General features: G+C 45.2%; 2 protein-coding genes across 4 annotated transcripts in view; one reads left to right on the top strand and one right to left on the bottom strand.

Annotated features, from left to right (window-relative positions):
- Positions 1-14,032, top strand: part of LOC122621647 — a 107,091-nt gene extending 93,059 nt beyond the window's left edge. Inside the window, exons 5-6 of one of the 3 annotated variants that reach the window (XM_043799585.1) lie at positions 10,353-10,562; positions 13,905-14,032. In XM_043799585.1, coding sequence (XP_043655520.1) covers positions 10,353-10,562; positions 13,905-13,985 — 291 coding nt within the window. In that variant the 3' untranslated portion in view covers positions 13,986-14,032. Of the gene's footprint in view, positions 1-10,352; positions 12,261-13,278; positions 13,353-13,904 lie in introns of those variants that run through there. The other 2 variants (XM_043799587.1, XM_043799584.1) reach the window with 2 other exon arrangements.
- On the bottom strand, positions 1,322-3,344 carry LOC122621635. Its single transcript, XM_043799566.1, has 2 exons — positions 2,238-3,344; positions 1,322-2,170 (listed from the first exon to the last, which is right to left on the bottom strand). Exons 1-2 carry the CDS (start codon positions 3,336-3,338, stop codon positions 1,322-1,324), a joined length of 1,950 nt encoding a protein of 649 aa, XP_043655501.1. The 5' UTR covers positions 3,339-3,344.
- Positions 14,033-27,368: the final 13,336 nt, after the last annotated feature.

The raw sequence follows: 27,368 nt of genomic DNA, 5'->3' as shown, positions 1-27,368 counted from the left end.
CTCAATTCGACAAACTTGACTTGTAATTAGACTTGAGGCAGTGCCATAAATCTTGCGCGTTTGTCGCTGCTGCAAGTGGATGGATGGATTTATGGCCACTCCGTTCACTCTGCTCACTCTGTTTACTCGGTTTATCTCCATGTGGGTGTAGCTTTCGCTGAAAGAGTTCGCCTCTGCGTTTGGGACGAAATTATGTTAAACAATATTTAAACGAGCTCTTTCGCCAGCGGACCAGAGTCATAAATCTTTTATACCTTTTTCTGCTCTTCTGCATATCGGGCCACATTGATTTATATGCAAAGACTTCATAAAAATAGAGCAATGGCCAGACGGCAGAAAAACTAGACGCCATCCTATGGTCCAAGGGCATTCTACCTTGCCATGGGTCCTTTGTCCGGCTAACAAAACAAAGGCACTCGTGGACAGGAGATGCGTGGTGCGGGGAGGTGGGGAGAGAAAAGTTATGATTATCATAATTTTTGTTACGTGAGTTTTCATGTGGAAAAGATGAAACATCATCGTCTCTCGCAGCGTCGCAGCTTTCCCCCGGCATCGCCGTCTGAGTTTCCGTGCTCTTCCTTCGGGGTGGAAGTCGTCATCGCTGTAATCATGGCACGCATTTACTCCTGTTTTTACCTCTGCTTTTTGGCGCCCGCCTGGCCGGCGCCACTTTCAGCTCCAGACCTTCAGTCCCCCAGATGTCCCCCCCCATTCCCTGCTGTTTGGTACATATACATTTCTTCTAGGGCTTCTCAGACACATCCAGACACATTTACTCCGTGTTGTGTTTTGCTTTCGCATGCGTTTTCGGTGGTTTTCGCAGGAAACAAGGGGCTCGCACTTCCTGGCCAGACTGCGAACCAGAACCAGGCAGAACCAGAAACAGAATCGGAATCAGAATCAGATAGTAAGACATCATGCATTCTAATGAGAATTTTAATTGCAGCCCATTGACCACTTGAGGAGTCCTGTCAGCTTTCGTTCCGGCGAGCAGTTCGCAGGACACGTGGCACGGATGCGCTTCATGCTCGAATGCCCTGAGAATTTTCGTGGGCATCGAATCCGCAACTCGTCACCCGAAAGACAAATTTCGAAAATTAGCGATGCCCAGCTCAGATACATTTCACATTACGGACGGACAATTGAATCCTCGGGGGTTGCTGCTGCTCATCTGTAAGTGAATTAATTGCTGTTTTGATTGCGCTGGGAAAATGGTAAAATGCTGCGACTCAGTGCTTGTTTTGGAAAATGAATTGTGCACGTTTATTGCATGGATCGGTGAAAATTCGTTACGAAACTTATGAGTTACTAAGCTAGCAGACTAAGACTGCTCCAGCTCCACTTCGACGGAAACCGAGGGCAGATCCTCCTTGAACTCGGGCGTGTAGATTTTGCCGGAGGCCAGGACGAACTGCTCCTGGCAGTCGACAATGAAGTAGGCAAAAGGACGATTCACCTCGAAGCGTTCCACGCCTGGCAGTTCGGGCTCGGGTTCGGGAACTGGAAGAACCGTGGACTCCACGCTGGGAGTTCTGGCCTGCATGGTGGCCGCTGACAAGGAGTTGGCACTGCTGCCGCCCTCGTCCACGCGGACATTCACAAACTGGACTATCTCATCCACGTGGACGTCGGGATCCTCGGAGAGCAAGCCCAACTGAGCTTCGCTCCTCGAGAAGACCTTCTTCAGGCCCATCTGCTTGAGCATGGCCTCGGAGCGGGAGGTCTCCTCCACTTGGAACTTGGGCAGTGACACATGCAGCTCCTTCATTTGGAACTGCTTCTTGGCCAACAGGAAGTCACTCGTCTGCAGCTGGGAAATCACATCACTCAGTCCCTCCGTTTCATCGGGCAGCACAATGCACAGGGCATATCGTGAGGTTTCGTAGGGCAGACTTAGAACTCGGGCTTTGAGCTGCGGAAGATCTGCCACCTGGAATTTGCCACGGGCATGCATCATGGGCGCCTTCATGGCGTCCTCGTTGGTCATGAAGAAGAACTCATCGCTGCCATCTCGCAGCTGGTAGAAGGGATTGGCCCAGCTGCCGCGGTAGTAGAGTCCGTTGAAGAGCAGCATCTTGGACTTGGATCCTGCCGAGCGTCCCGTGATGGAGTTGGCACTCAGGGCAGAGGTGATGTCGTCCTGCTGGAACAAGCTACGTGCGCCATTGACCTGTAGGAATATTAAGGAATTGTACTTATACCAAACTGATTAGAATTAGCTAAAGATTTCCACTCACCCGACTGACAGAAGGCAGGTGCGACTCCAGAGCAAGCATGATTTCATCAGCGCCATCCTTGGCCGCCGACTTCACGGCGTTTTCCAGCTTCTGGAGGGGCAGACGCACCTTCTCGGGTTCACCGGCGGTCAAAGCGGTGGCTGCCATGATCTTGGCCAGCTTCTCCTCCTCCTGCACCGTCTCGTTCTCCTCGAGGTTCTTGATCTGGCTCTCCTCCTGGTCGCTGCGCTTGTTCTGCTGCTTTTCTGCTGGGTTTTCCTCGGCTGCCACGTCTGGTTTTTCCTGTTTTTCCACAGCCAGAGTGGTCGTTTCCTCGGGCTGGGACTCCAACTCAGATTCTGTGGTCGCCTGCTGCTTCTGTTCTTTCTGCAGCAGCTCGGCCTCAGCCTGGGCAACTGGTTTTTCCACATACTGCTTGTCATCCACGTCGCGATCGAACTTGGAGGCCTCTTTGTCGATGATTTCCTGACCATAGCCATCGGCTGGTATGGCAGGGATGTCCTCGTCGTCCAGCTTAATTCGCTTAAGGGTCTCGAATCCAATGACGTCCTTGCTGTTGCTCTGTTCGGTGCTGCCCTCGGTGGAATCTGCGTTGTCCTTCTCCTCCGACAGCTGCAGCGAGGTGTTGGGCTCGTTCCAGTCGTACTCCTGCCGACTGATATCCTTCACGTCCACATAGTAGTGCTTCTCGAGCAGATCCTTGAACTCCTCGCGGGCACTGTTGTTCCGGTAGATGTACAGCCAGGTCTGGAAGGAAGGCAGGGCCACTGCAGCATCTCTGTTCTGGTAGCTGCCCAGGATCCTCTTGTAGGCATCCCTCAACTTGGTGCGATCCTTGGGGTAGCCGAAGACCTGCTGGAACTCCGAGTAGGTATCGCCTTCGGAAGCCTCTGCCAAAACGGCCAGAATGGAGGCGACACCCAATGGAGAATGCACCTGATTGGCATCGATGTCCTTGTTGAACTTCAGCAGCTGCAGAGCAATCAGCTGGGAAACCTGGCCGGCAAAGGATCCCTGACTCTCATCCTCCAGCTGGGTGGGCAATCCGTGGCCAAAGGCGGCCAGCAAAGTGACAAAAATCGCGCAGAGAACCGCTTTCATGGTGACGACAAACGCGAATGAAGCCCAAGAAAGTTGGCCAAAGACTTTTTATGAAAGCCAGAGCCGAGAACGAGCCGGCGAGAACGAAGCTCCAAACTGGTTAGGAAATCTTGGCGATCCCAGGGGGCCACCGAAGGGAGGCTTTATTTGATTAAGCGACCGATCGGCGGACGATGAAAGACGGACGACGGACAAAGAAAGTCAACGAAAGTGGAAGTGGCGTGGGCCGCTCTCGAGGGCCCAAAACAAATGGGTCACGCCAACAATCAATATGTAAATGCTGCACAACAACTGACTGACTGAAAAGAAGCGCAAACAAAAGTTCAAAGTCATTGAAATGTTAGAGAGCCAACAGGTTTCCATCAGCGACTCGCTACGTGATTGACATTTGATTTTCTGGCCGGTTAATTGCATTTTCTTGTACTCCTCGCAGTTTAAGTTTATCACTAGTGTGGCAATCCCGTTTCCCCGAATCTCAGGTGGTCTCATTGCCTCACAGCCTCGCGTTTGCCATGAAGTTTGGCAATCTTGGGATCTACGGGTTTACCTGACCACGCTTAACCCAGTTTTTCAGGCCCACTTGATAGTGGCGAGGCACAAGAACAAATCACAAATCATAATAGCCCAATCACAAAAAGCTGGCCAAAACAGTTCCAACACACTTGGAGGCCACTGAACTTGGCCATCGCAGTTGTTGCTGCCTCTGCCGCCGATTACCAAATACGATGGCCGAGCGAAAGCGGCCAGAATCGAGAATTCGCTGAGAAGCAAGTACCCAACACAGAGCAAAAACCAACCGAAGATTTCAAATTACTATTCACTTAAAGAGGTAGACATATAAATACTCATTTAAATCTCAAAACTGGCAAATAGAAAGAGCATGGAGTAGACAGTTTTAAGTATATTCCTATAAACTATAATCATCCACATATTTATACAAACTCTTGAGTGGCTTACCTTTTCTTGAAGTGCATGTGGAAGTACCAGGTGTGACGCTCCTACTTGCTAATAAAAGTGCTAAATTAAAGCAAAGCCAACAAACAGCGACTCTTTTTGGAGGCTTGTAAACGAGTTTTTCCGTTTTAGAACGAGTCAAACAAAAAGTTGCACAATTTCCTACGGCGAAGAGGTGGGTTTCTCAAAGGGGGCAGAGTGGGGATAAATAAAATATTATATACTTTAGTGGTCAGTGCAGCGAACTTTCCAGAGAGCCACAAAGAACCCGAGGAGCAAAAGATACTGAGCCGCTTATGTAATTTATTCGACAAGTTCCGCATTTGTTCTCGATACCCTGTGTGTCTGCAAAGGTTAGTGAACTGTGCGATTAATCAGATGTGGTAAAAATCCAGTTTAATTAGCATGGAGCGGCATCGGTTCGAGATTGATTTAACTTATTTGGGCCACTTGGCGGAGTTCGATAAAAGTTATTTTTGTCATGTCATTATTCACTGGCTTTGCAGATGTGCTTTTGTTCTTAGCTTTTTATGAGGGTACGCCCAATAAACGATACATGTTATTATCGTAAGAAATACTGTTTCAGAGTATTCCATTTTCGACCAAAAACAGAAGAGAAGACCAGTACTTTTAGTGTTTGTCACCTTGGGCCTGGCATTATATTTTGAAACAAATACGAGTGTTTTGGATTTTTGCTCAGCTTTCCGTCCATAAATTTCAATGCCCAAAACCATAAATTAGTGCCTCTCCAAGTGCTGAGTGGTTGAGACTTCCGCATCGACTTCACACGAGCAAGAGCCACCCAGAAAGCCAAAAAGGGTCGAAAGTCGGGTTAGGTGAATTAGAAGTTATTATGCCAAAACGGCAAACTAGCAAATGTCGCATAAATTAGAGAAGGAATCCGGCAGGACACCTTCCCCAGGATTTCTTGCAGCCGGAAACCGTGTAAGACGAGGCTCTAACAACACCGCGGGGAGACATTAAGGACCAAAATAAGAAGAATCCTCGCAGTGGACAGTAGTTTTTGGGGCTGGGAATAGTTGGGACTACTCCGGCATTCGAATTACTCTTTATAGACGGCGTGACTAATTGTTTGATTTATGCAAATGTTCTGCAAAACTTGTTTCTCAACTTTTCGTAATTAGTGGTGCGCTCTTTAAGGAAGTGTTCTTTAAGTAAGCTTTAAGAACCGAGCGAATCCTTTGGCTATTCCCACTATTTGTCAGGAGGTGAGCTGTCATCTGTCAGCTGTCATGGAAAACGCAATACATCATAAGTCAAAAGGTGAGCTCCATGGCTCAATTGCTTTTGCCCCGGGCCGCAGCAACTTGCAAAATAATTAAACTTCTGTTTATTCTCTCTGGCTCTTCCCTAACCTCGCCGAACTTCTTAATTATGTTTGATAAACTAACACAGGCCTCTGGATCCCTGGATCCCTGTATGCCAATCCCCTCATATCCCCACACATGTCACGTTGACATTTAGCACTCGACAGGACTCGAGGTGATGAATCTTCCCCTGCTCCTTCGACGGCCATGTGTGCGACATAATTACGAGACAAAAGGCTCAGAAGCGCGGAGATAGGATAGGTAAAATACACTTGAAAATTACTCAAGTTAGTCTGGGATGCTTCTAATTTTTGTAGAATTTTAAAGAGCCTACCAGTTACCGTGTTTATTTTAAGCACACGGTTCAAGTGTGTTTATTAAGAGGCTGGTGTCCAAAACAGCGCACGGAATTCATGCGCTTCATTTGCGCCACTTAATTCGGTAACTTGGCAGTCGCAGAACTTTTCGTTCCCTCAATTTAGTCACGTTTTAAACTCGAGACTTAAAACCACCGGGAAGAGGGGGGAAAAATCTCAGTGGAGGAGTCACCTCTACCGAGAAATCCTGGTGTATCCTCGCATACTGGTCCTGGACTGGAAAACTTGCTGCCAACGTGGCGGCAATCCCACTCGTAATTGATTTATGACATCAAAGACATATTTTTCGCAATGTTGCGTGGCCTACGTGCGTGACAGGACGACTGGCTGGAGGAGGTCCTGCCGCTGGCCTGGTGCTGATCCTGATTTTGGTCCTGCTCCTGGCTTGGCCATCTTGTTGATAATTTTGACTTATGGCTGGTGCGGCTGAGGGCCAGGATTTGTCGCATAACTCTGTCAGTCAAGAGTCGCCCGAAACAAAGGCCCAAGATCTAACCCATCTGTTTCTGTATCTCCCACTGCCATGTATCTGCATCTGTAACTGTAGCTGTATCTGTATCTGTATCTCAGCACTTCTACAGGCAATCGGTGGCAAAGTTTTTCTATTAGGCGCAATCATTTCAAGGTATTATTGCTTTTAATTAATTCAATTAAACGCTTCATAAATTTTTACTTTTTGATTTCGTAGCCTGCGGCCGCCTTGGCTGGGTTTTCCTTTAATGGAAAAACTTTTCCCACAGATTTCCAGCAGCCGAAAAGGGTTTAATTAACGGTTGACTGGGGGAAGTGGTGCTTTTGCTTCTGGCTTCTGGCTTGGAATTCGCTACTTTCGAGCAAAGATTGCAGATGTTTATTAAGGGATTCCCGTGGCTCGTCGTAAAATTTGATTTCGCAACTGAAGAACGCCAGTTATTGAATGCCGAGCGGTCGCGTTTATTTGCATTTTTGTGTGCATGGCTGCAAATTCCGCAGAGGCTATTAGCAGTACAAAGCTGATGGAATAAGATTGCCGAGAAAATGGTAATGCCAGTACAACAAGAGCTGGAACTTCGATTAAAAGGTCATCAGCAGTCGACACAGCTGCTGGCTAAAATGGCCAGGCAACCACCTACAACGTTATTGATACGTAAGAAGCATGCTCACACCTTCTCCAAAAAAAAAAGGCAGAGGAAAACTCCTCCTCACATGTGATGACTTCCATCATTATCAACGCACCGAGCGACAGACTGCAGGGAAACTTTTCCTGTCCGCCTTCCGCTCTTCGCTTTTCCTGCCACCCTCCCCTGGGGCCAAATAATCGAAGTAGCGTCGAACAACAATTTGTTTTAAATGCCAAAAGTGAGGGCCGGACAATCGAGCTGCCCCGAACCCCTTAATAATTTATGAAGACCGCTCCACATGTGGGTCGGCATGCTGGCAAAGTTTTCTATCACTTCGCTCTAATAGAGATTAAATGCATGTCGAAAAGGCAATTAGTTGGAGCAACCCTCGGAGGAGGAAATGCCCCACACCAACGTCCTCGGAAAGCGAGCAACTTGAAGTGAAGTCCAACTTTCGACCTTTGGCCGCTCATTGAATCAAAGTGTTGCTCAATTTTCTTACCGCCTAGGTGTTGTTGTGAATTTCGATTTGGATGGCCAGCAAGTGGCCCAGTCGAGGGTTGGTAACTGCCGGAAGCAATTTGGGCGAACCCTTCTCAAAGGGTTTCCTGTGCTGCGAGTCTCGGGCGCTGCGTCACTGCTAATTAAACTCGCGCTGTCGCCGCTAATGAGCAATGAAAACAACGTGTTGTCCGAAAACTCTTGAGCAGAAATTTCCCAAAAAAAGGAGCTCAAAACTCCATCTGCAGGGGCGGGAATGGGCTGATAAGGGCTGCCGTGGCATCGTCAGGTTGAATCAGCCATCAAAATAATGAAGGCACGGATTTCTCATTACTTCGGAATATTTTTCCAGCAATTTTTCGGGCTTTAAGCCATTTAAAAGGATTAGCGCGCTCATGATTTTTACGAAGGGGTTGCATTTTCCACCTTTTTCAACTAAATTTTTTCTTAATCTTATAAAAGTACGTGAAAAGAAGGTTTTTAATTCCCTTTCGTCTGCTGGGGAAGATAAGCTGAACCAAGGGGTTATAATTAAGAGTGACGTTGGGCAAGACAACCGGCAGAAGAAGTGTCTCCAACATTATTGTTTTGTCTTCCTTGCAATCCATTGTTTGCCCAATAAATTCGCACACATTGCAGTGGCCATTTTTATGAGCAAAGAAGTCAAACGTTACAAGAAAAACCCCCAATATTCGACTATTAAACACTCTGCAGGAGCGATTGCTACAACTGCCCTACAACTGACTACGAACTTCCACCTGACAGGCGAGTGCTTCCCCAGATATGCGAAAGTGTATGGTCGATGTAATTCATATTGCGTAGCACTTGGCCATAAAAATTACAATTGACTTTGAACTCGGGCGAGCAAGCAGCAGGATATTTCCACATTTTTACATTTTCACATTTTGTCAGGCAGCCAACAGGGCAGCGATACATGGAAACTAACTCAGAACTCAGTTCGCAGTACTCAGTACGCAGACCCCGATGTTCCCCCAGTATTCCTACTGCAGTTCTTGGCCTGCTTCCTTTTATGACACCAAGGTACACGACGAGACGACAGCGACTACGACACTGGCAATGACTACGGATGTGTCTGGGACTACACTTAAAGAAAAAACCTTTAATCATAATAAAACCATAAGTGTGTAGCAATTTGTACAAATATTTATATGATTTATGACAATGAGGTTGGGAGCAGTGCTTCAGAACAATCAATCAATTGAAGAATGCCTCTTTTTTTAATACCTTTAAGAGTATTTATTAGGAGGACTAAGATTTTAGTGCAGCTTCAGTTCCAAGGTGGCAGTGTCGTCCTGGCCAAAATGCCATGGAGCTATGGCGGAATTATGCGACGCCGCCGTTGCCCCTGGTGTGTTTATGGCCCCCCTGTTGCGGGGCGGAGTGCAGGGGGTTGGCCAGATGATGAGCAACACCCATTCCCGCCCCCTTTTCGGCCTGCGAAAATTATAAATTATATCCTTGGGGGAAGGAGAGAGATCCCAGCCCTCTGCCCGAAAGCCAAACTCCTTGGTAGTCGAGAGTTTTCTTTTTCCGTGCAGTTGAACACGAGATGCATGACAAATGGCGGGCAGAAAGCTGGAAAAGCGAAGAGCGGCGGGGAAAACCCTTTAAAGTTTTCCATCTATCGCCACCGCATCAGTTCATTAGTCGAAGACAAAGATATACAATAATTCCACGGATGCGGATGCCGATGCGAATTCGGATACGGATACGGATCGCCGTGCCAGATTAATTGGCTCGCTGAGCCAGCCGAGTAAATATTTAATTAATCGCCGATTTGTGCACTGAGCCCTCTATAACTCTTCGTACCAGTGTTGGCCAAAAACGGAACGACTTGTGACTAATCGAAGCCATCAATTATGTTGATAGATTGGGCCACGTACAGCAGTGGAAATAGTTGTAGTCCTTGGGAAGGTCCTTCCGTTCAGTGGCCACAGTTTGTCACTGCAGCTTACCGCTGCTTAAGGTACTTGTAATTGAATACCAAGCGGTGAACGAACTGGCAAAATCCACGAAAATCTACAGAAAACGCCGGGGAAATGGGAAATGGTCACTCGTTGAGGGAGTTCGCATATTCATAAGCTGGCTCATGCAAAATTGCAAGTGGCTGTTGACAAAGGTTTCGAGTGGCCACCGCAACTGAGTAGAAAAAAAAAAGGGGAATAAAAAGGACCTTATAGCCGGACAGACGTGTGTCTGATCTGAATGCTAGATAAAATTATTACCCTTTTTATTCTCGCCGCTGCACGCTGGGATTTGTCCGAATTCGAATCCGTGTCGGTCTTCTTTTTCAGCAGATGAAGATGGCAGATGCGGGGCAGTGGTGGGATGGAGATGGCGATGGAGATCCAAATCCAAATCCAAAGCCAAGTCCGAGTCGCCGTCGCCTGTTTATTTCCTGTTGGACACTTTCCGTTTGTCGTTTGTTGTATAAAAAGTCGCCGCTGTCGGTCCACCTCTCTTACTTTTTACATTTTGCCGAGTTCTCGATACCCTGTAATGCTCACTGAAGGGGTAGATCGTGTTTAACTCGTGTTTAAGTGTCAAAAAGAAATACTTAAGTAACCTAAAAAAACGTATAAAAATCTTGATAAAATCCTAATTCCTAGAATTGCTTTAATGTTAAACAGCGTTCTATATGCAATATATAAAGAACCTATATTTTTTCGATCGTACTAAGTACCTCTAACGTCGCCAGTCTGCCAGTGACCTCTTCAACTTAATTTTTTTCAGCTTGTTTTTTATGGCTCACACAATAAGCATCATCAACAACAACAACATCGGCGGCGGCGACTGCAGGAGCACTCGACGTCATCAGCAGCACATTGTGTCCTGGCGAAGCGACCCGAAAAAGTCTCCAAGTACGAACCGAAATCCGGAGTCCTGGGCCAAAGAGACGGAGGCGGAGACGATGGCCGCATGCCGATAATGTGCGGCCATAAGGTAATGAAAATTTTATCTGATTCTGGCAATAGTTGCACCCTTTCTGCTCCGGCCTTTGATTTGATTTCGAAGGAGCAAAGGGATAGAAGGCAGCTAAGGGTAGAGATAGAGGATAGATGTCCCCGAGCCTCGCAAATGATACAATACTTTGTGGTCAGCATGTGTGTCCAAAAGGTACGAGTATTGGTCGCATTTGATTGAAATTTGAATTGCCAAACCCCCCTGTCGCACAAAAGGATTCGCATTCGAGTGGGTGTGTGCATACTTTTAGGGGCAATCGTTGAGTACGTGCTGCGGCGACAATAACAAAAATGAGTCCGCAACTGAAACTGAAACTGAAAATACGAAAATCCGAGATGCGCAGAACGACAATAAGACCGAGCACTATTTCATTTTAGATTTTAATCAATTCCGTTTGATGTGACACGTTTGTGGGCCGCCTTCAGTGCCCCGTCCCCAAAAATCTCCCTTCCCCGCAAGGAATCTGCAACATATGCAGGCAATCCGCAACACTTGCCGCCTAATGAAGGTACAATCCATCCACTTTGGAACCCATCAAATCGGGATTGGCTTCATTATATCCATTATTGTTCATATTTCGCATTGGATAACGTTTAGAACATTTCGTTTTACAGCGAAATAACTATTTGGGGGCAAATTGCTGTTCTATAAGGTTCAATGGTCTACATAATCGATTTTATATTATTTTAATACATTTGTGTATCTATGAAATAGAATCGTTAAGACTCTTGTCCCCCTGGTAACTCAATATACAGTTTGAAAGTCTCGGAAGGCTTTGTAAATTTAATTTCGAGTTCATAGATCACACAGAATTATTAAGAGCCCAGCTGAGTTCGCAATTTCGTTTTGGGCACAAAAAACACCAACTAAACAAATGTCAACCAATAACCAGGCAATTATCTGCACCATCATCCCCTGAAACCCAAGTAGATCCCATAAGAAAGCCCATAAATAACAACTAAACAAGCCAATTGAGCAGAAATCGACTCTTTTTCCATCGCCTCCCCCAAAAGGGAGCCTCAATAAATTCCGGGCACACACCTGCAACTTCCTAAGGACAAACGCTGCAATTATCGTGGCAGAGGTCCTGCCCGACGAGAGCAGCAAATCCAATAAACTTCACAATCGAACAGCACATAAATATTAAACGATGATTGAGCTGCAACCCACACAGTCCACAGTCCGCCATCCGCAGTCCGCAGGCAAACAAGTAAAAGCTTAGGGAAAAATTACAATTTATTGGACATTTCCGGTCAGTGACAAAAGTGGACAGTGCAAGATTTATGCCCTCGACGATTTGCTGGCCCGGGATTTATTGAGGGAAGTTAGCCCCAGTTAATACCTGAACACTTAAGGTTAAGTGGACACAAGCGGCCGCATTTAAAGCCACTTTAAGGACTCTTTGCTCTGTGGAAAGGACGAAAGGATGTGGCCAACTCGATTATTATGCAGGCACCTCAATTGCATTTTGCAGTTACTCAAATTTGCATATCATTCCACTCCGAAAACTAAACTGAAACTAAATAAATGCCAAAACAAACCGAAAACTTTCCCTGGGGCCGCACAGCTAACTTTATTATGAGATCAGGCGGTCTGAGGTTGGGTTGGATATTACGTATCTGTGGCTCTCTGGCCATCGCTCAGAAAAAGTAAAGCGCTCTGATTCCGGATTCTATGCTGCCGACATGTGTCACTCTGCAGTCCAGCAGGCATAAAGATTTGCGGGCCTCCAGTTCTCCATCTCCACTGGTATGGCTTCATAACCCCCTTCACTTTCGGGAGTATGCGAAATTTGCATTTTCTAAAAACTCTTTGGCGAGTGTGAGGTGTAGCTGGTGGGAAAAGCTGAGCGTTTACAGCGAGAGAAAAGGCTTGGGTCTCAGATCGACAAAGTTTTATATAAAATAATAGCCTAATTGTGACACACAATTTTGCAGCAAGGTCACACCATGACATATAATGTAATTATTACGCGTTGGTCACACTGAGCGCTCTCTAATATTGTAACTTTACTAGCTTTTCGCTCTGTGCAGAGTTTGTGTCCAGGACAGGCCAGTAGAAAAGCAAGAGTCCGGCGCAGAAAAGTGCCTTCCAGGATGGGTCCTGGTCTTCCATCATCGTCGCAGTCGCACTAATTCCTCAGCAGCAATTTATCAACAATAAACAGTTGCAGACATTTTGCTTAGTTTCAGCGCGTGTGTGGCAGTGTGTGGAAGTGTGTGTGGGTGTGGGTGTGCGTCGGTATGTGTGTGTGTGACGTGTCCTGTCCCAAACAGGGATGCATGAGAAAGTTTGGCTCACGAGTGCTGCGGGCAGACTTTAAGTACCCGATGATTTAAAGGCCTCAACCCAAGGCTCAACGAAGTCCTGCGAAGTGGTGGGCTCTCCTTATTGAAATTCCTCGATTGATATCCGCGACTTTCTGTGTCACTTGTCGCTGGCTGCTGTGCGCTGTGCGCTGTGCGCTTAGCTAATTCCGCAAATTGGCTAAATAATTTGCACATTGTTCGAAGGCCACGCACACGTAAAGTGGCTGTAATCCAATAAGCGGCATCAACAATTTTCGCGCTTGCATTCGCCATTTAATTCTATTGACGCCTAATTCGCTGCTTGTCAGCAGGAGATGCTTCTTGGAAATAATACTTCTCTCTCCGGGCATCCAGGCATTCATAATAATCGAACCTGTTTTTTTCAGCCTCTTGATTGATTCGATTTTCCATTTTGGAGACGGGGAAATTGTCACTGGGGTGGCGATGCATTGAGTGGATGGAAAGCTGGATGGCATAGCAAACTCCTAATCATTGCGTTAGCCTATGCTAATGAGCATGTGTTGTCCTCGATATCCAGGTTTAACTAGCTATATCACGATGACTGGGCACTTCTGGCTGGCTTCTTCTAAAGGCGCCCGTCTGGCTTTTGAAATCAGAGAATTGTGAAACACCTTGAGCCTTGGCGCCAGTGGATCGCTTTTAATAAACTTGTCGCACAGTTAACTTTATTAAGATTAATGAGCATGTGCAATGGGGGGCATTGGAAAGTGTTCGTTCTACGGAGTCTAGTCGACCAACGGCACAATAATAAAAGCACATTTCACTAGCTTTAATGACGTCATTACGTGGCATTTACGTGCACCACCACCCACTGCGTCCATCAACCACCCAAAAGCGCCCACTATGTCTGGCCTTGTCTGCCACTGCCACTGCTACTGCCACTGTTGTTGCAGCAAAGTCAAGACGTTAATGTGTCCAATAATTTAATTTTAAGTACCTTGCAAAAAGAAATACGGCCACATTTTTACAGACAATTTCCTTTAATGGCCAGACAAACTGCAAGCAAGTCGAACCGGTGCTTCGCTTCGACAGGACCTGTTTTCCTGGCTTCTTGGCTTCAGGATTGTCCTGATTGTCCTGTCGAAGTGGCAGGACATCCCCGTCTGGACTCCGGAGGTAATTGCATGGAAAAAGCCAAAGCCAAACTTGTCCTGCAGTCGCCTTTGTGTAATTGAAAATTTAATATTTATTTCGCAGTTAGTAAATCAAAGTTTCAACGCAGTGGATAACACACTGCCATTACATATTCATCATACGCCCCGTAGCTCATAAAAAAACGAAGCCAAAAAGCGCATGTGGAGAGTGGTGAGTGGCGATAAATCAAGTCAACCTTTGCATGAGTTTCGCTTTCTTTCTCCGCCTTTCTCTGTGCAGAACTCTCATGAGTCAGCGGAAAGTAATAAAGTTGAATCTGAAACCTAAGAGGATGGGCTCCACCAACGGGCTATTATCCCCCCATGTAACATGCTCATACATGGATTAGTGCTCAATGAAGTCGGGCATCTCTATGCTCCCTGAAAATATGTTCCTAATATGTATTTTTATACCAGTTTCGAGGTGTAAACAAGCTGGCAAAGGAGCCGGCGAGTGGAGAATAAATAAAAAGGCTGAGACCGGACGAAAAACGAATAATTCACCGAGCATTTTAGCTGCAAAATCATAAATAACAACATGTAAATAGCTTTTATCTAACAGCTCTCGTCACAGCGGAAGCGGCCAGAAAAACCTCACGGAAAAGCGCTCGAAAAAGTTGCACAAAAGCCAAAAAACAAGGGTGGTGAGGGGAGGGGAGGGGATTCCCCGGGGCTCAAAAAGAGTTCGAGTTCGAGTCCGGCACTTCAACTTGCTGCTGCAGCTCGCATCAATTAAACCTAAATTGTTGCAGTTGTTAACACGCAACAAAATTGTCTGCTGCACTGCAGCTAAAAAACTCTGCAAAAAAAAAGCGATCAGAACCAGCAACAAAAAACGAAAAGTGTCAGCAAAAAAAACATCGAACTGTGTGAACTGCATGTAATGGTTATTATTAACAAAGGGATACCCTGTATTCTTAAAAATATCAATATCAATAAAGTCAAATTTAATAAGTAATACTTTTATTTGTTAATGAGTCACTTAAAATAACTTTAGCTCCACCATTTGAAATTTAGATTTATATTGTCAGAGTTATATGCCATTTTGCGCAACTACAGGGTGCTCACAATAAAAAGAACTTCGAAATTGGTAAAACGTCAAGTGTAAAATGGCATAGAACTGCATAAAGCCGCAGCTGGAAAAGTGGGGGGAATGTGGAAAAGTGCGGTGTGGAAAGGCCGAAAATGTTTGAGTGTACTTCTGCAATGGGATTTATTCTATGCTGTCGCTTTTCGCGCTGCATCTCTCCGCAGGAGTGACCGAGTCCAGAGCAATTACACCGCTTGAAATATTGACAATTACTTAAATTTATCTTTTCTAAACGCGCCGGATGCACCTTTCGTTTGGCGGGAGGCGGGCGGAAAATGGCGGGGAAAAACGTTTGTCAATCAAGCGGCAGACAGGAGGCTTCACGCGTGATATATTTGAAGTGGCCACCAGCACCACCAGCACCACCAGACTGCACCACTCCACTCCACTGCACGGCAGCAGCCCCATCGAACCACCCATCCCGCCACCTGATGCACTCGACTGTGTAATTTTTGCATATTCCAAGCGCCAAAATTCACGGCGTGGGGCATTCCACGTGGCTGCTCTCACCTGCGGATCGCCACGAATGAATGAGCGAGCGAATGGATGAATGAATGTCTGAATGCTGCATGAGTATGCACAGGGAGAAATCATATAGCAATCATCGTAGCATTTAAATACGACTGTGCTTTCATAGAAAGCCTTTTTTGTTGGGTTGCAATATATACTTCAGCTGTTTTCATATTGATAGCAATGTATAACGCCACCATTTTTGATTGCAGTTGCAGTTGCATTTCTTGCGGTGCACTTTGCTGGTTCTCAGTGGTTGGGCGCCATTTCATTGCGGTGGCAACGGCGGCTGTGAAATGGCCTGGAAATGATTTAATGCGGAAAGTGCGGTTGGGCCAGAATTTAAAATTTATTCCCGCCCGCCAGGTGAGCTGCCAGTGGCCAGTGAAAGGCTGAAAGGAAAGTGCTGAAATAAATCACGCATCTGGGGAATCGAAACTATTTGGAGTATAAAGTGCGTTATTTCTGGACATGGCAACTAATTAACTTTAAGTTTGCTGCTGAATGTTCGCCTCACTATTTTTGGCATTTTGTTGTGTAATTAATCACTGTCTGCCCCGAGTGCAGCGTGCTAACAAATTAACACCAGGGGGGCGGGGGCAAAAAGGGGCCAGCAGGATGCAACAAGACACGGCAACAATGTTGTTGCAGCAGCCAAGCGGGTCTAGACTTCAAAAACTCATTTGGCCAGGAAAATTGCAAAATGCTAACTTTTTTCGGTTGTGCGTTGTTCGGCGTTCATCGTTTGGCTTTTGGGCATTTTTTGGCATTTCGAAAATGCATTTCTCATTTCTCATTTCACATTTCCCATTTCATTTTCATTCGAGCCGCGTGCGAGTTACAAAAAGTCATTTGCCCGGCCAGCTAGCTCATTAAGCGAATCGCACTAAAACGTACCCGTTTTGACAGTCTATCTCCAAAAACAGCCAGGCGAAATCCAAATCCAACAGCAGGCAGCCAGCCAAAAGTATCTTTTGCCTTCTTGCAGCAGCTGCCGCTTGCGGGGACTACTTAAAATAGACATCAGGTTTCTTTGGCCCTGGAATAGGTATTTGCTGCGCGGATGGGGAACTCCTTTGCCAGCGAATAAGTGTCTGCTGGCCATCGTCCATCGTCTATTGTCCATTGAAGAGGCAAACCACAGGTTAACCCCCCGCCCTGCTCTAATCGTAATCCCAGGACCATCAGCCGCATCATCGTTTTCATTGTGTGGGCATTTTTATGAGCGTTTTCAATGCCCCAATGCGAAAAAAGCACAATAAAATCAATGAGGTGTGTCTGCGTCTGACTGCTGCACCTCAGTGCTCCTCCTCCACCTCGGCCGCATCCACATCCACATCCATATCCACATCCACATCCGAGTCCTCGTCCATGGGGCTGGCAAACAATCGGGTATCTGATGGATACACAGACACAACAGCTAAACAATCAAGCGCAGGTTCAGGAGCTGAAGGGGCAGCAGTTGGACTGGGAATTCGGGATGGAGTTGGCAAGGAAGATGGAGCCACCTACAGTGCAATCAACGATGGGGGCCAAGCCATGATGAACCGCCCCCCTCATAAGGGGCAGCCTCAAACAGAGATACCCTCTATTCCAGATGAGGATATGTGCACATACACATATGGTCCTGAAGTTTATTCAAGCATTTTTACACATATTGTCCTGAAGTTTATTTGAGCCTTTTTGCACTTTTTTCCTTTATACTCATTTATATTCAAATGTATTAGAAGAAAGTTAGTAGAGAGCCTCCAATTGAAGCGAACTAAAATATCCTCAGTGTAGCAAGAAGTATCCTTTGATTTTCCTTCTAGGGCATCAAGAGCTCCAACTTTTCTAGTAGCGCTCCCACAGTTGTTACCTATTCATGGGTTATTATTATTATCCTTGCACACTCAGCCACACATGCTTATGCACACACACATACACATCCACACACACCGACACACACGCACACAGACGCGGTCTAAGCTTGCGTAACACGTTATCCTCCTGCCCGCTTTGTTGAGCACTTTGCGAGCCGAACAAAGAATGTGCTTTATTGGCACTTTTTGCACAATTGCCGTGCTGCCCCCTCCCCCCACTTTCATCACCCCTCTCTATACCCCCCTCTCCAGGAGCAGTAAATGAGCGTGGAAAAGTGGGGAAGGGGAAATCAGGATATTGGGGAGCCGCTGGTTAGGCCAACAAGGTAGTCGCAAGGAGCATTGGTACACAGAAAGAAAGAAGTATTTCAATATGACATCTCATCTAATTATAACTGGCATATAAAGCAATTTTAGTTGCGGTGATTTGGAAAATTCTAGTTTAATATAAATGAGATACATTCAAGTTCATATTTTTGTTAATATTATAAGAATGTAAAACTCTACTGAAATTTTTGTTCAGTACACCTACATCTTGGCCTCATCGTCTCCGCTTGTGTTGGCAACAGCCGGTTTTGATGTGTGCCACGCCCCCGCTCAAACTTCCCCCACCGCCCACAGTGCCAGGACCTCGAAGGGAGGCGGAGAAGCGAGAGCTGAGCAAAGGATAAACACATTCATGGTGTGCAATCGATTGGCATAATGCGAAGCATTTTATTAAGGTTATCAATCGGCTATGAATATAGGTATATATCCCGGAGGTGGCAGAGGTGGCAGAGGTGTTTGTATTTGTGAGGAGCAAACAGCGACAGGATCTGCGGCAACGGCGACGACGACGACGACGACAAAAGGACGAGCTTATCGCAAGTGACGCATAAAACGTTCCACGTTCGCCGTTATGAATTATGCGGAAATTATTAGAGAGCATTTAAGCGGAATTATTAATGAGAGCAGTTGGATGTGGCAGGGATGTGCGCTGCACTAGAAGGTGTCCTGTGCGTGACTTCTTAAAAGGATATTGATATGATATAAAGACGAGCTCCGGCGACATATGAAACCCTTGTGGCTGGGTTACACATTTATAGAGAGTTTCAGATTTAAGCATTTGTTAGCTGTACATATTCACCTCTGCTCATCCTTTAAAATGGTGCAACTTCTGGTGATTATGTAGTTTACAATGCCGAAAATCGAGCAGAACCATTTTGCTGCCATTCTACGGGGTGTTAATGGGAGTATTAGGCCACTAGAAAGTTAATCTAAAGGGTGTATCAGTTACTATCTATTTTTGTGCTAAACTAACGAGCTTAAAGTAATGTTTGTTATCTATCATATATTACTTATATTCAATGCCATGTACTGAGCATTTAATATTCGTTATTCAGTCGTGCACCACACTCATTTGTTTTACCTTTGAGCGGCCGGAAAACCGCCGAAAAACAAATTGCAGTTGGCCAATGCAATGAACAGCGCCATGTAGTCGCGGGGGGCGTGGCCTGAGGTGGGTGGGCGGCGCAGTGAAAAATACAATCAAGTGCATTGGGCCGGAAAAGCTGCTAGGAAAAATAAATACATGTGCACGCAGAGACAGAGGGAGAGAGTGTGTGTGTTGGAAAGCTTGGCAGCACACAATTGGATTAAAATTTACACGCTCCGACCAGGCGCAATTATCCCGGAAAATCGGTGGGAAAACAGGGTAACTTTGCGTGACTGCGTTAATGTGCTTAACAATAAAATGCAGCGCATTAATTGATAACGTAGAGCATTCGATGCGATGCGATTCAATTCGATGCGATTCAAAGGGATTCGAAGCGATGCAATTGGAGAACATGGTCGGTTCAATCAATTAAAAGCGCTGCCAGGGTGGCCACAACCTGAATTCGGTTAAGCATTTTGGCTAAGCAGCAGGCGGGGATGGGGATTCCCCCTAGACCGTTTCATGAGTTCCATAAATTGCAGTCAGCCAGCGACACTTGCCGCGAATTAAAAACACTTTTGCATATCATTTTGGATCGCGGCCAAATCGGCGGCGAGACGCAACAAAAAGCAGCGCAGAGAAATGCTCATTTAATTTGCCTTAATTTCGCTTTCGTTTTAGCCAAATGCAGCAGCGTCATTATCAATCCCTCAGCCCTCGTTCTCGTTCTCCTTCTCTATAGCGAAACTCATTTCGCATTCGATCCATTAAAAAGCCATAAAGTTGCCCTCTTTCCTTATTGGCGAAATCTCATGTGGAAGGCCCAAGGGTCGCAGGTTCGCAGATTCGCGGCAAACAACAATTTATGATAACCATAAACCAGGTTTGCTAGATTCCTTTATGCGTGCCTTAAGGTAAAATATCAAGGAATTTATGCACAGGATATTGGCATAGCCAACAATTTCGCCGCAGGCTGGTTACAAATTGCTGATTGGATTGTAAAAAATGGGAGCCAAGCTTTCATTAAACAAAAGGTGAATTGATGTGATATTTACGATAGGCACATGATGAAATCAGGCAATTGCCTAAGGAGATAGATGAAACCTTGATTAAATTTATGTAATTCCTTTCATATTAAACCTAAAAAACAACAGAGAGGGGATAAATATCTACCTTTTCTAGTTTACGGCCAACAATTTAAGTTAACTTTCCTTAATGCTTTAAAAGTGAAATTACGTAATATGTGGATATTTATTGCCATTTTCCCAAGCCCCAAAGTATGCAGCGGGATTAAGTGGAACCGCCGCTTAGCGGTTGATTTCCGGCAATTGAAAAGTGGCAAGGCAGCGATGGAAAACGATGGGAGATGGGAGCAGGGCTAATAGAGCACACTGCCAATAGATAATAATAAATTATAATCATGGCGACATAATGCGAACAAATCTAGCCACGAGCGAGAGTCGTAAAAACTGCTTAAACCGATCGAATTGGCCTCCGATGGCGATTTGTGCCAGCGCCTGGAATTCTATTTATTTATTCGCATGCAAACAAATTGATTTGCCCGCCGAAACTAAATCAAAGCCTGTGAAAACATAAAAGTCAGCACCCATTTTGCCACCCAAGACTCCCAGATTCGAAGTGAAAGCCAACTTGCAGCACGCGATAAGTTGCAAAAAAAAGAAACGAGTTTGTACATCGTAAACAACAACAAACGGGGCAACCCTTCTGTGAGTTTTCCCCGATGGACGGGGAAATTGCACGTAGTATTTCAGCATCAGGAAAGGCGGGAGAAAAGTGGGAGAAAAGCGGGTGAAAAGCGGGAGAATTGTGCGCTCAGAACGGCTTATCCGGGGCAATGAAAATTTATACAAATTCGAAAAAAGTGACAACATTTTGCTTTTATTGGCCATTAAAACGACTTAGCGACTTGGCGGACTCCTCTGCTCCTTTCCGCATCGCAAGGAGATCGCGTGTGATTTGTACCTTGTCCTTCTCCTCCTGCTCCTTTTCCACCGATTATCCTTTCCCACTTTGCATATGCGAGTCCTGGCAGCGGGGAGTGCAGGATGGTAGGTGATGACCAGACATAAGCGCAGTTTACGATGCCAGGAATTGAAGGAATGGCCCAGGCAAATTGAAAGCACCACATGTGTGCGATTCTGATAAAGTTCGGCAATCAATTGAATTCAAAAATTTAATGAGACTATCAGTATGCACAAAAAACACAAATTTACATACATTTTTGATAAGCCTTTAAAATAGCTTCTCTCCCTCCCTGTTTATATCTCTTAAATAGTTTTTTTTTTGAATTTAAAAGCTTCTTAAGTTGTTTTCAATCTTGTGGATATTTTACCTATTTATCTTTGGAAGCCCCATTACTTATATCGATGTGCTCCTCCATCTGCTGCCTCGGAACAATTTCTCCTGGCACATTAAGCAATTTCCAGCGTTTAAGACAATGCCATCGAAGGTGTTTTCCGGCTGTGCCGAGCGGAAGCAAATGAAGCAAGCTGCTGGGAAATTGCTTATCGGCAGGAAAATGTTGCCGCAGCCGCCGAGCGAGTTTATTGAGTGGAAAATGCTGCAAGGGAAAAGCAGCAGGAGCAGCGGGCAAAGTGAAAGTGAAACTCAAACTGCGGCGTCAAATCCATTAACCTGATATTTACTTTTCCACACGCACACACACTCGTACTCTGCCGCAGTGAAAGTGTTTTTCCCTTCGCCCCCGCACTTTTCCACCGCACTTTCCCATTTCCTGTTGTTGTTTTTCTGGTTGGTTTTTGGGGCTGGTGTGGGCGAAACACGATATTTTTACGTTTAGTTTGCAAAATTGAATAACACGTAAATGTGTTTAGCACGGAGAGGGAAGCTCGTGGGCGAAAAGGGCAGTAAATTAGGCCCACGCACAGGCAGAGCATCGGAGATTGTAGTTGAGGTAAATTACTTACATAACATTAACACAGCCACTGGAAGGAGCGAAGGACGCAGGACCTCAGGGAAAGGAGCCTATGAAGCGCAGCTGTTGGGAGCATTTGATATTTTGGCAGCATTATTATTTGGGAAGAAAGTTGGTAGCTATTTCCTAACCTAAGATATCTAGGAACGATGAATATATTCTTAAAGAGAAAGCTGACTTTATCAATATAAATGAGTTAAAATTAAGGAGAATACCCTGTGAATACAAAATGTATAAATTTGTTTACCATTTCTCAAGCTCTCTTTTTGACCCCGCGTTGAAATGACTAAGAGGTGAGCTTTTCCTTAATTTATTATTTATGTTCATAAAACTGACAATTTTTCCAGAAAAACGAAGAATGTTCCGTCAGCTGAACTTGTAAAGTATCCTTAACCCTTTAAAGCCAGCCCACTGCGAATGCGTCCCCCGAAACAAATCAAATTAGGAACCCGTTCAAATTTCGAAAAATTTACAAAATAGGACAGCAGTCAGCCAAATGGCAGGCCAAAAAAATTACCTTTGCCCAGAAATGTAACCCCGTTTTTTCGCCTTTTTCCGTGTTCTTGTTCTTGTTTTTTTGTGTTCGGGAAAAGCAATTAGACGCACTTTTTGATGGACACGCGTTCAATCATTCGGCCGGCTGTCAAGTCGATGGATGCAGCAACGTGCCGGGAATGGGAAAATCGTTCGTCGAGCGGGGAAAAAGGAGTAAAACTCATTACGGGAAAAGAGCGGAAAAGGTGCGCGAAATGTGGCTATTTTTCAAGTATTCAAGCATTCAAGTATTCAAGTAAGCCAACTCAAAAAGCACATAAATAATGCTTGGTGGTTGTCGGGCAAAACGGAAGACTTTCGGGCATCAAAGGAGCACTTGTCGCCACCGAAAAGGCGGCTAATTGTATCAAATGGCTCATCAATAGTTCAAAGACATCGCCATTAAGCATTAAGCATTAAGCAGCAGCTGAGACACAGGTCGAGTTGTACTTTTTATGGCCAAGAAACTTGCGCTCAAGTGCCTTCCGTTTGTCATAAAAACTTGCCAGCTCCCCTGACAGCATATGAATCACAGCAATTGGCAGCATTTAATAGCGAAACTTTTCCCATCGATGTGGCGACAAATGACAACGATACTTTGTGCCTTTCCATTTTGGAATCGAATAGGAATCGGGTGTGCACTCTATGTTTGTATACACAAGTCTATCGAAACCTGTGGTTCGACGGCTCCGACGGCCGCCTGGCGACTAAAAGGCCAGAGAAAATGTGCCATCATCCGGCGAATCAGCCAAGGGAAAATGCGTAACAGAGGCCAAACAGCAGCTGTTAGTGGAGCAGCATTTCCCCTTACGATATTGGGGAAAAGGAAAATCACAACGTAAGCAGGCATTTTCCTTTTGTTGCCATTTTTTGCACTATCTATTAACTTTTGCAAATACGCTACAACTATATTTGTGGCTCCACTTTTTATAGTCGACTGCGTTATGAGTTATTGCATACTAAATCACTTATTTATTTATGGCCAGCCCATTTAATGTTGTTAACCTTTGGCCCGTTCGCTTTCGGTTTTGGGTTTTCCATTCGATATTAGATATTTATGCGGCCCAAAAACAACATTAACAGTCGCTCGGTAATTGTATGAATCATTTTCGCTCGGCGTAAACATTTTCCACACATTTACGAGGCGCAATGTGCAAAATATAATAATAATAATAATATGTTTCGTTCGATATTAGCCACGAATGATAAATAACCGCATAAATTGCCCCCTTCCCCCCCTGAATATACCATATAGCATACGTTTTGGCCGGGCCATTGTATTAATTTGTCATAAAATTATACAACCCCTACGGCGGCGAAGATGGCGGCTCGTAAAAATGTTTTCGTTTTTTGCGCACCCAAAAAATATATAAAAGTGTTTATCAATATGGGTTCAATCAATTCCGCTCCCTGGATGCCTGAATCCTTGAGTCCTTGGGTGGAGGGCCACCTGATGTGGAATTCGAAATCAATTGACTTGTTCAATGCTTTTCAATGAAATCTAGGTATGACCTCTTTATTAGCAAAACAAATAGATTATAGTATATAGAGTATAAAGATCTGCATAATACTCAGTATTTTGGTGATCTGAGTATAATGTCTAAATTTAGAGGGCAGATGGAAGCTGTCGAGCTACAAAGTTTCAGCTAACCTATATTCCATGTGCGAAGTGCGCTTCTCGCAGTTGTCAGCAGCTAATTAAAAGCGAATTTCCAATGCATAACTTCCACGGCAGCGGATCTGCATGTGAAGCTATAAACCAGGGCTAATTTGGTTGCGGTTTTCCGCAGCTCTTCCCCATTTCCACATCGTTTTTTATGGCCAGAACACAACAAAGTTGTCTTAGAGAAGGGGGTTGGTTGCATTTGGGGAGGGGGGGTGGTGCCTCGTAAAGTCAGATGACATTAATCCGCGCATAAAACTCAGCAGCAATAGGATTCATTTGCCAACAATGTTGTGTCCTATTACCTTGATACGCTCACTCGCTCTCGCCTGTCAGCATGTCAAATTAGAATCAGGCGATTTGTCAAGTATCAAATATTATTCAATTATTATGGGTGGGTGCAGAGTACACATAATACATGTAAACCAAGCACAATGGCATGCAAATAACTTTGTCAGGACAAACGCTCACTGGGGAGCAATTCGTTATTGTGTGCCCCCAAAAACTCAAAACTCACCTATATTAAAAAAAAAAGAAGAGAAAAACCTCCCTGCGGCATGTTATAAAATTCAAAAGCAGTCTGCAAAAGTAGTGGGTATGAAAGGTACGAAATGGCAAACTCACTTGTTTATAACTCCAGCACAGCAAATCTGACAACTCCAAAGGGAGGTTGCCTGGTGGTTACAACAAAAAAAATATAAAAAAATTGGGAGCAGAAGGAGCTCTACTTTCAAATTGGCGCAGCAGCGCAAATAAAGCAATTTGTATTCAAAATATGAAAGCAAAGGAAGCGACAAACTGACACAGTATACTACTATACACAGTATCCACCCACGTTTTCCATCCCTCGCCGAAATAATTTGTTCTTTAAAGAAAATTTCCCTGACTGCGACTGGCGCCAGTGCAAAAATTGCGTTTGATACGATTTGGCGATTGGCAGCGAGCAAGAAGCCGGAAAAAGTGCACCACTAAAACTTGATGGCGGCAAAATTACGCATACGCAGCGTTGTCGCAGTGCAAGCGAGGAGCAGATCTACAAGTAATTAATGCGGTTAGTCGATGGCAATAAAAAACTAAACTTAAAACAAGAACATTTAGAATGACACTCAATTATAAAGAAAACTAAAGGAAAATAGGGAACAATGCGCTTAAAGTGGCACTCTAATATACATATGCACCCAAAGTCAGTCGTATTAATCAGTTAACCAGTCTCAATTTCTCTCAGTGCTTCGCTGACAGCGCGGGGTAAATTAACATAATTAAGCCCGTTGGCTGCGCTTGTTTTTGCGGCTCATTAGCAGGCAAATTAACGCCGCCATTGTCGTCCTGGAGTCGATGTCTTGTGCAGGTGCTGGAAAGTATGCTACACTGTGCGCCATAAATTAGCGACTGTCTCCGCTCCGCACCCTCTCTACACCACCCCCTTCCACAGGAACGTGTGTGTGTGTGTAATTACCGCACAATTTGCGGTGCATAATATATTTTGGTTGATTTGTGACTCAATTAGAGGCGCACGGTTTGGAGCTCTCAACAGGATTTGCACTGCAAAGCCTGGTGGCTCTCAAGTGGCTTTGTTGGTCAGCCGGCGAACAGGACAATGCATCCTGCAGCCCGTGTGCAAGTGCAAGTGTGTGCGTGTGTATGTGTGTAAGCCACTATCTGTGTGCGTGGGCTGGGCTAATTAAAGCGGTTAGCCCAAAATGCCACATAATGAGGCGCACAAGTGCTGCCAAACACCGTTGAACATTGCCAGTCATTTGTCAACAGATGTGAGCACACAGACACTCGGTCTGCGTGTCCGTGAGAGGCTGTTGAAAGCCTCTAATTTGCTGTGAAGTGGCTTACAACTCGGCCTTGAATCGCCCAAGTGCAAATTCCATCTTAGTTGTGTGCAGCTGGTGGCAAATACTGGATGTTAAAGCATTCATCTTAAAGGTTATCTCAATATATGCAAAGTTCTTACTAGGTAGAGGAGCATAAACCAAACAGATTATTTACTTGTATCACCTATCAAAGTTTTTGAATAATATCCCTGGCATATACACCGGTTTTCTGCTATGGAAATCCCTACAATAATAGTCTTCAAATGCCGCACATTTGCCAACCAATTGCAGCTTAACTCGATTGGTTCTGCCCCCGGGTTTCTCCTCCGCTCCTGCGACAACTTTAAGCCAACTGACAAATGTGTCAAACGACATGTTCACATATGTTCCGCATCGATATTATCGACAGCACAGGAGCAGCAGGCGAAAAAAAGGAGCCAAACTCAGGCAAAGTTTGGCAAAAGTTTTGCTCCTGCTGCAGCGGCAACGTCACCTTTTTCAATAAACTGGCCAGGACCTGGGCAAAAAAAAAAAGAGGAGCAGGCGAGGCATTAATCCCAAAACCGATGCCGGGATGCGCCGGCAGACAAAACGATTGGGCAACAGCTGCCGTCCTCGACCTTTGTCTTTGTCCGGGGGACTCCCACCATCTGCTGCTCCCTGGCCAAAAACAAAAGCTGCAAAATGCCAATGGTCAGCAGAAATGCGCATAACTTTGAAAAGTTCACATGCTGGGCAGACAGGCGCAAGGACACATACCTTCCTTCCAAAAGGAATAGGAAAAGGATTCGTGGGGTGGAAACGTACCTCCTGGTCATAGATAAACTTCGATGTGCCGTGCTAATGTTCGCACATTTGAGACCAGCAGAGAACGAACTTGGTTCAGTTACTCTTCGTGGGATCAGGATAAATAGATTTTTGAAAGAGCTGCTTGCACTCGCAGTAAGCTAATCTAATTGTACGCGGTATCTAGAAAACGTTGGGAAGCAACGATAATAGTTGCTTATATACTGAAAAGTAGAACTAACAGCAAAGATACTTGCAATAACGAGTGATGCATAATAGTTAAAGATACATAAAGATACATTTTGTAGCTATTCAGTAGCTGAAGGAAAGGGTATTGAGCAGCTTAACCCACCATCGGCTGGCTTCTGGATGGCAGTTCAAATGGGAGCCAGTCCAGGGCCAGCTGCTTATCGGCCCAGAAACCGCAGTGGGGATGCGGAATTACCTGCTTACAACAATATTAAATGCCAGACAAGGTTCTGCCGTCACCTCATCGCCCCAAGCACTCCCTTTCAATTTTCCCTATCTGGGGAGAGTTTTCTTGGCAAACTTTTTAATGTTGGCCACTAAAACGACGCATTAAATTATTATCTGCGAGATTATGAAATTTTTAACAGCAGGTAATAATCGTAGAGAATTTGTTAAGCAGACACCATCAGCCAGCAGCCAGCAGCGGAGAAAAGC

Source organism: Drosophila teissieri, chromosome 3R, assembly GCF_016746235.2.
Source record: "Drosophila teissieri strain GT53w chromosome 3R, Prin_Dtei_1.1, whole genome shotgun sequence".
Lineage (NCBI taxonomy): Eukaryota > Metazoa > Arthropoda > Insecta > Diptera > Drosophilidae > Drosophila > Drosophila teissieri.
This window is presented reverse-complemented; position numbering and strand designations above follow the sequence as displayed.

What these genes read in the sequence shown, in the direction of transcription:
- LOC122621635 (XM_043799566.1), bottom strand. Translation starts at nt 3,338, where the DNA reads ATGAAAGCGGTTCTCTGCGCGATTTTTGTCACTTTGCTGGCCGCCTTT. An exon ending in ACCTGCCTTCTGTCAGTCGG is followed by an intron (nt 2,171 to 2,237) that starts GTGAGTGGAAAT and finishes ATATTCCTACAG; the next exon opens with GTCAATGGCGCACGTAGCTT.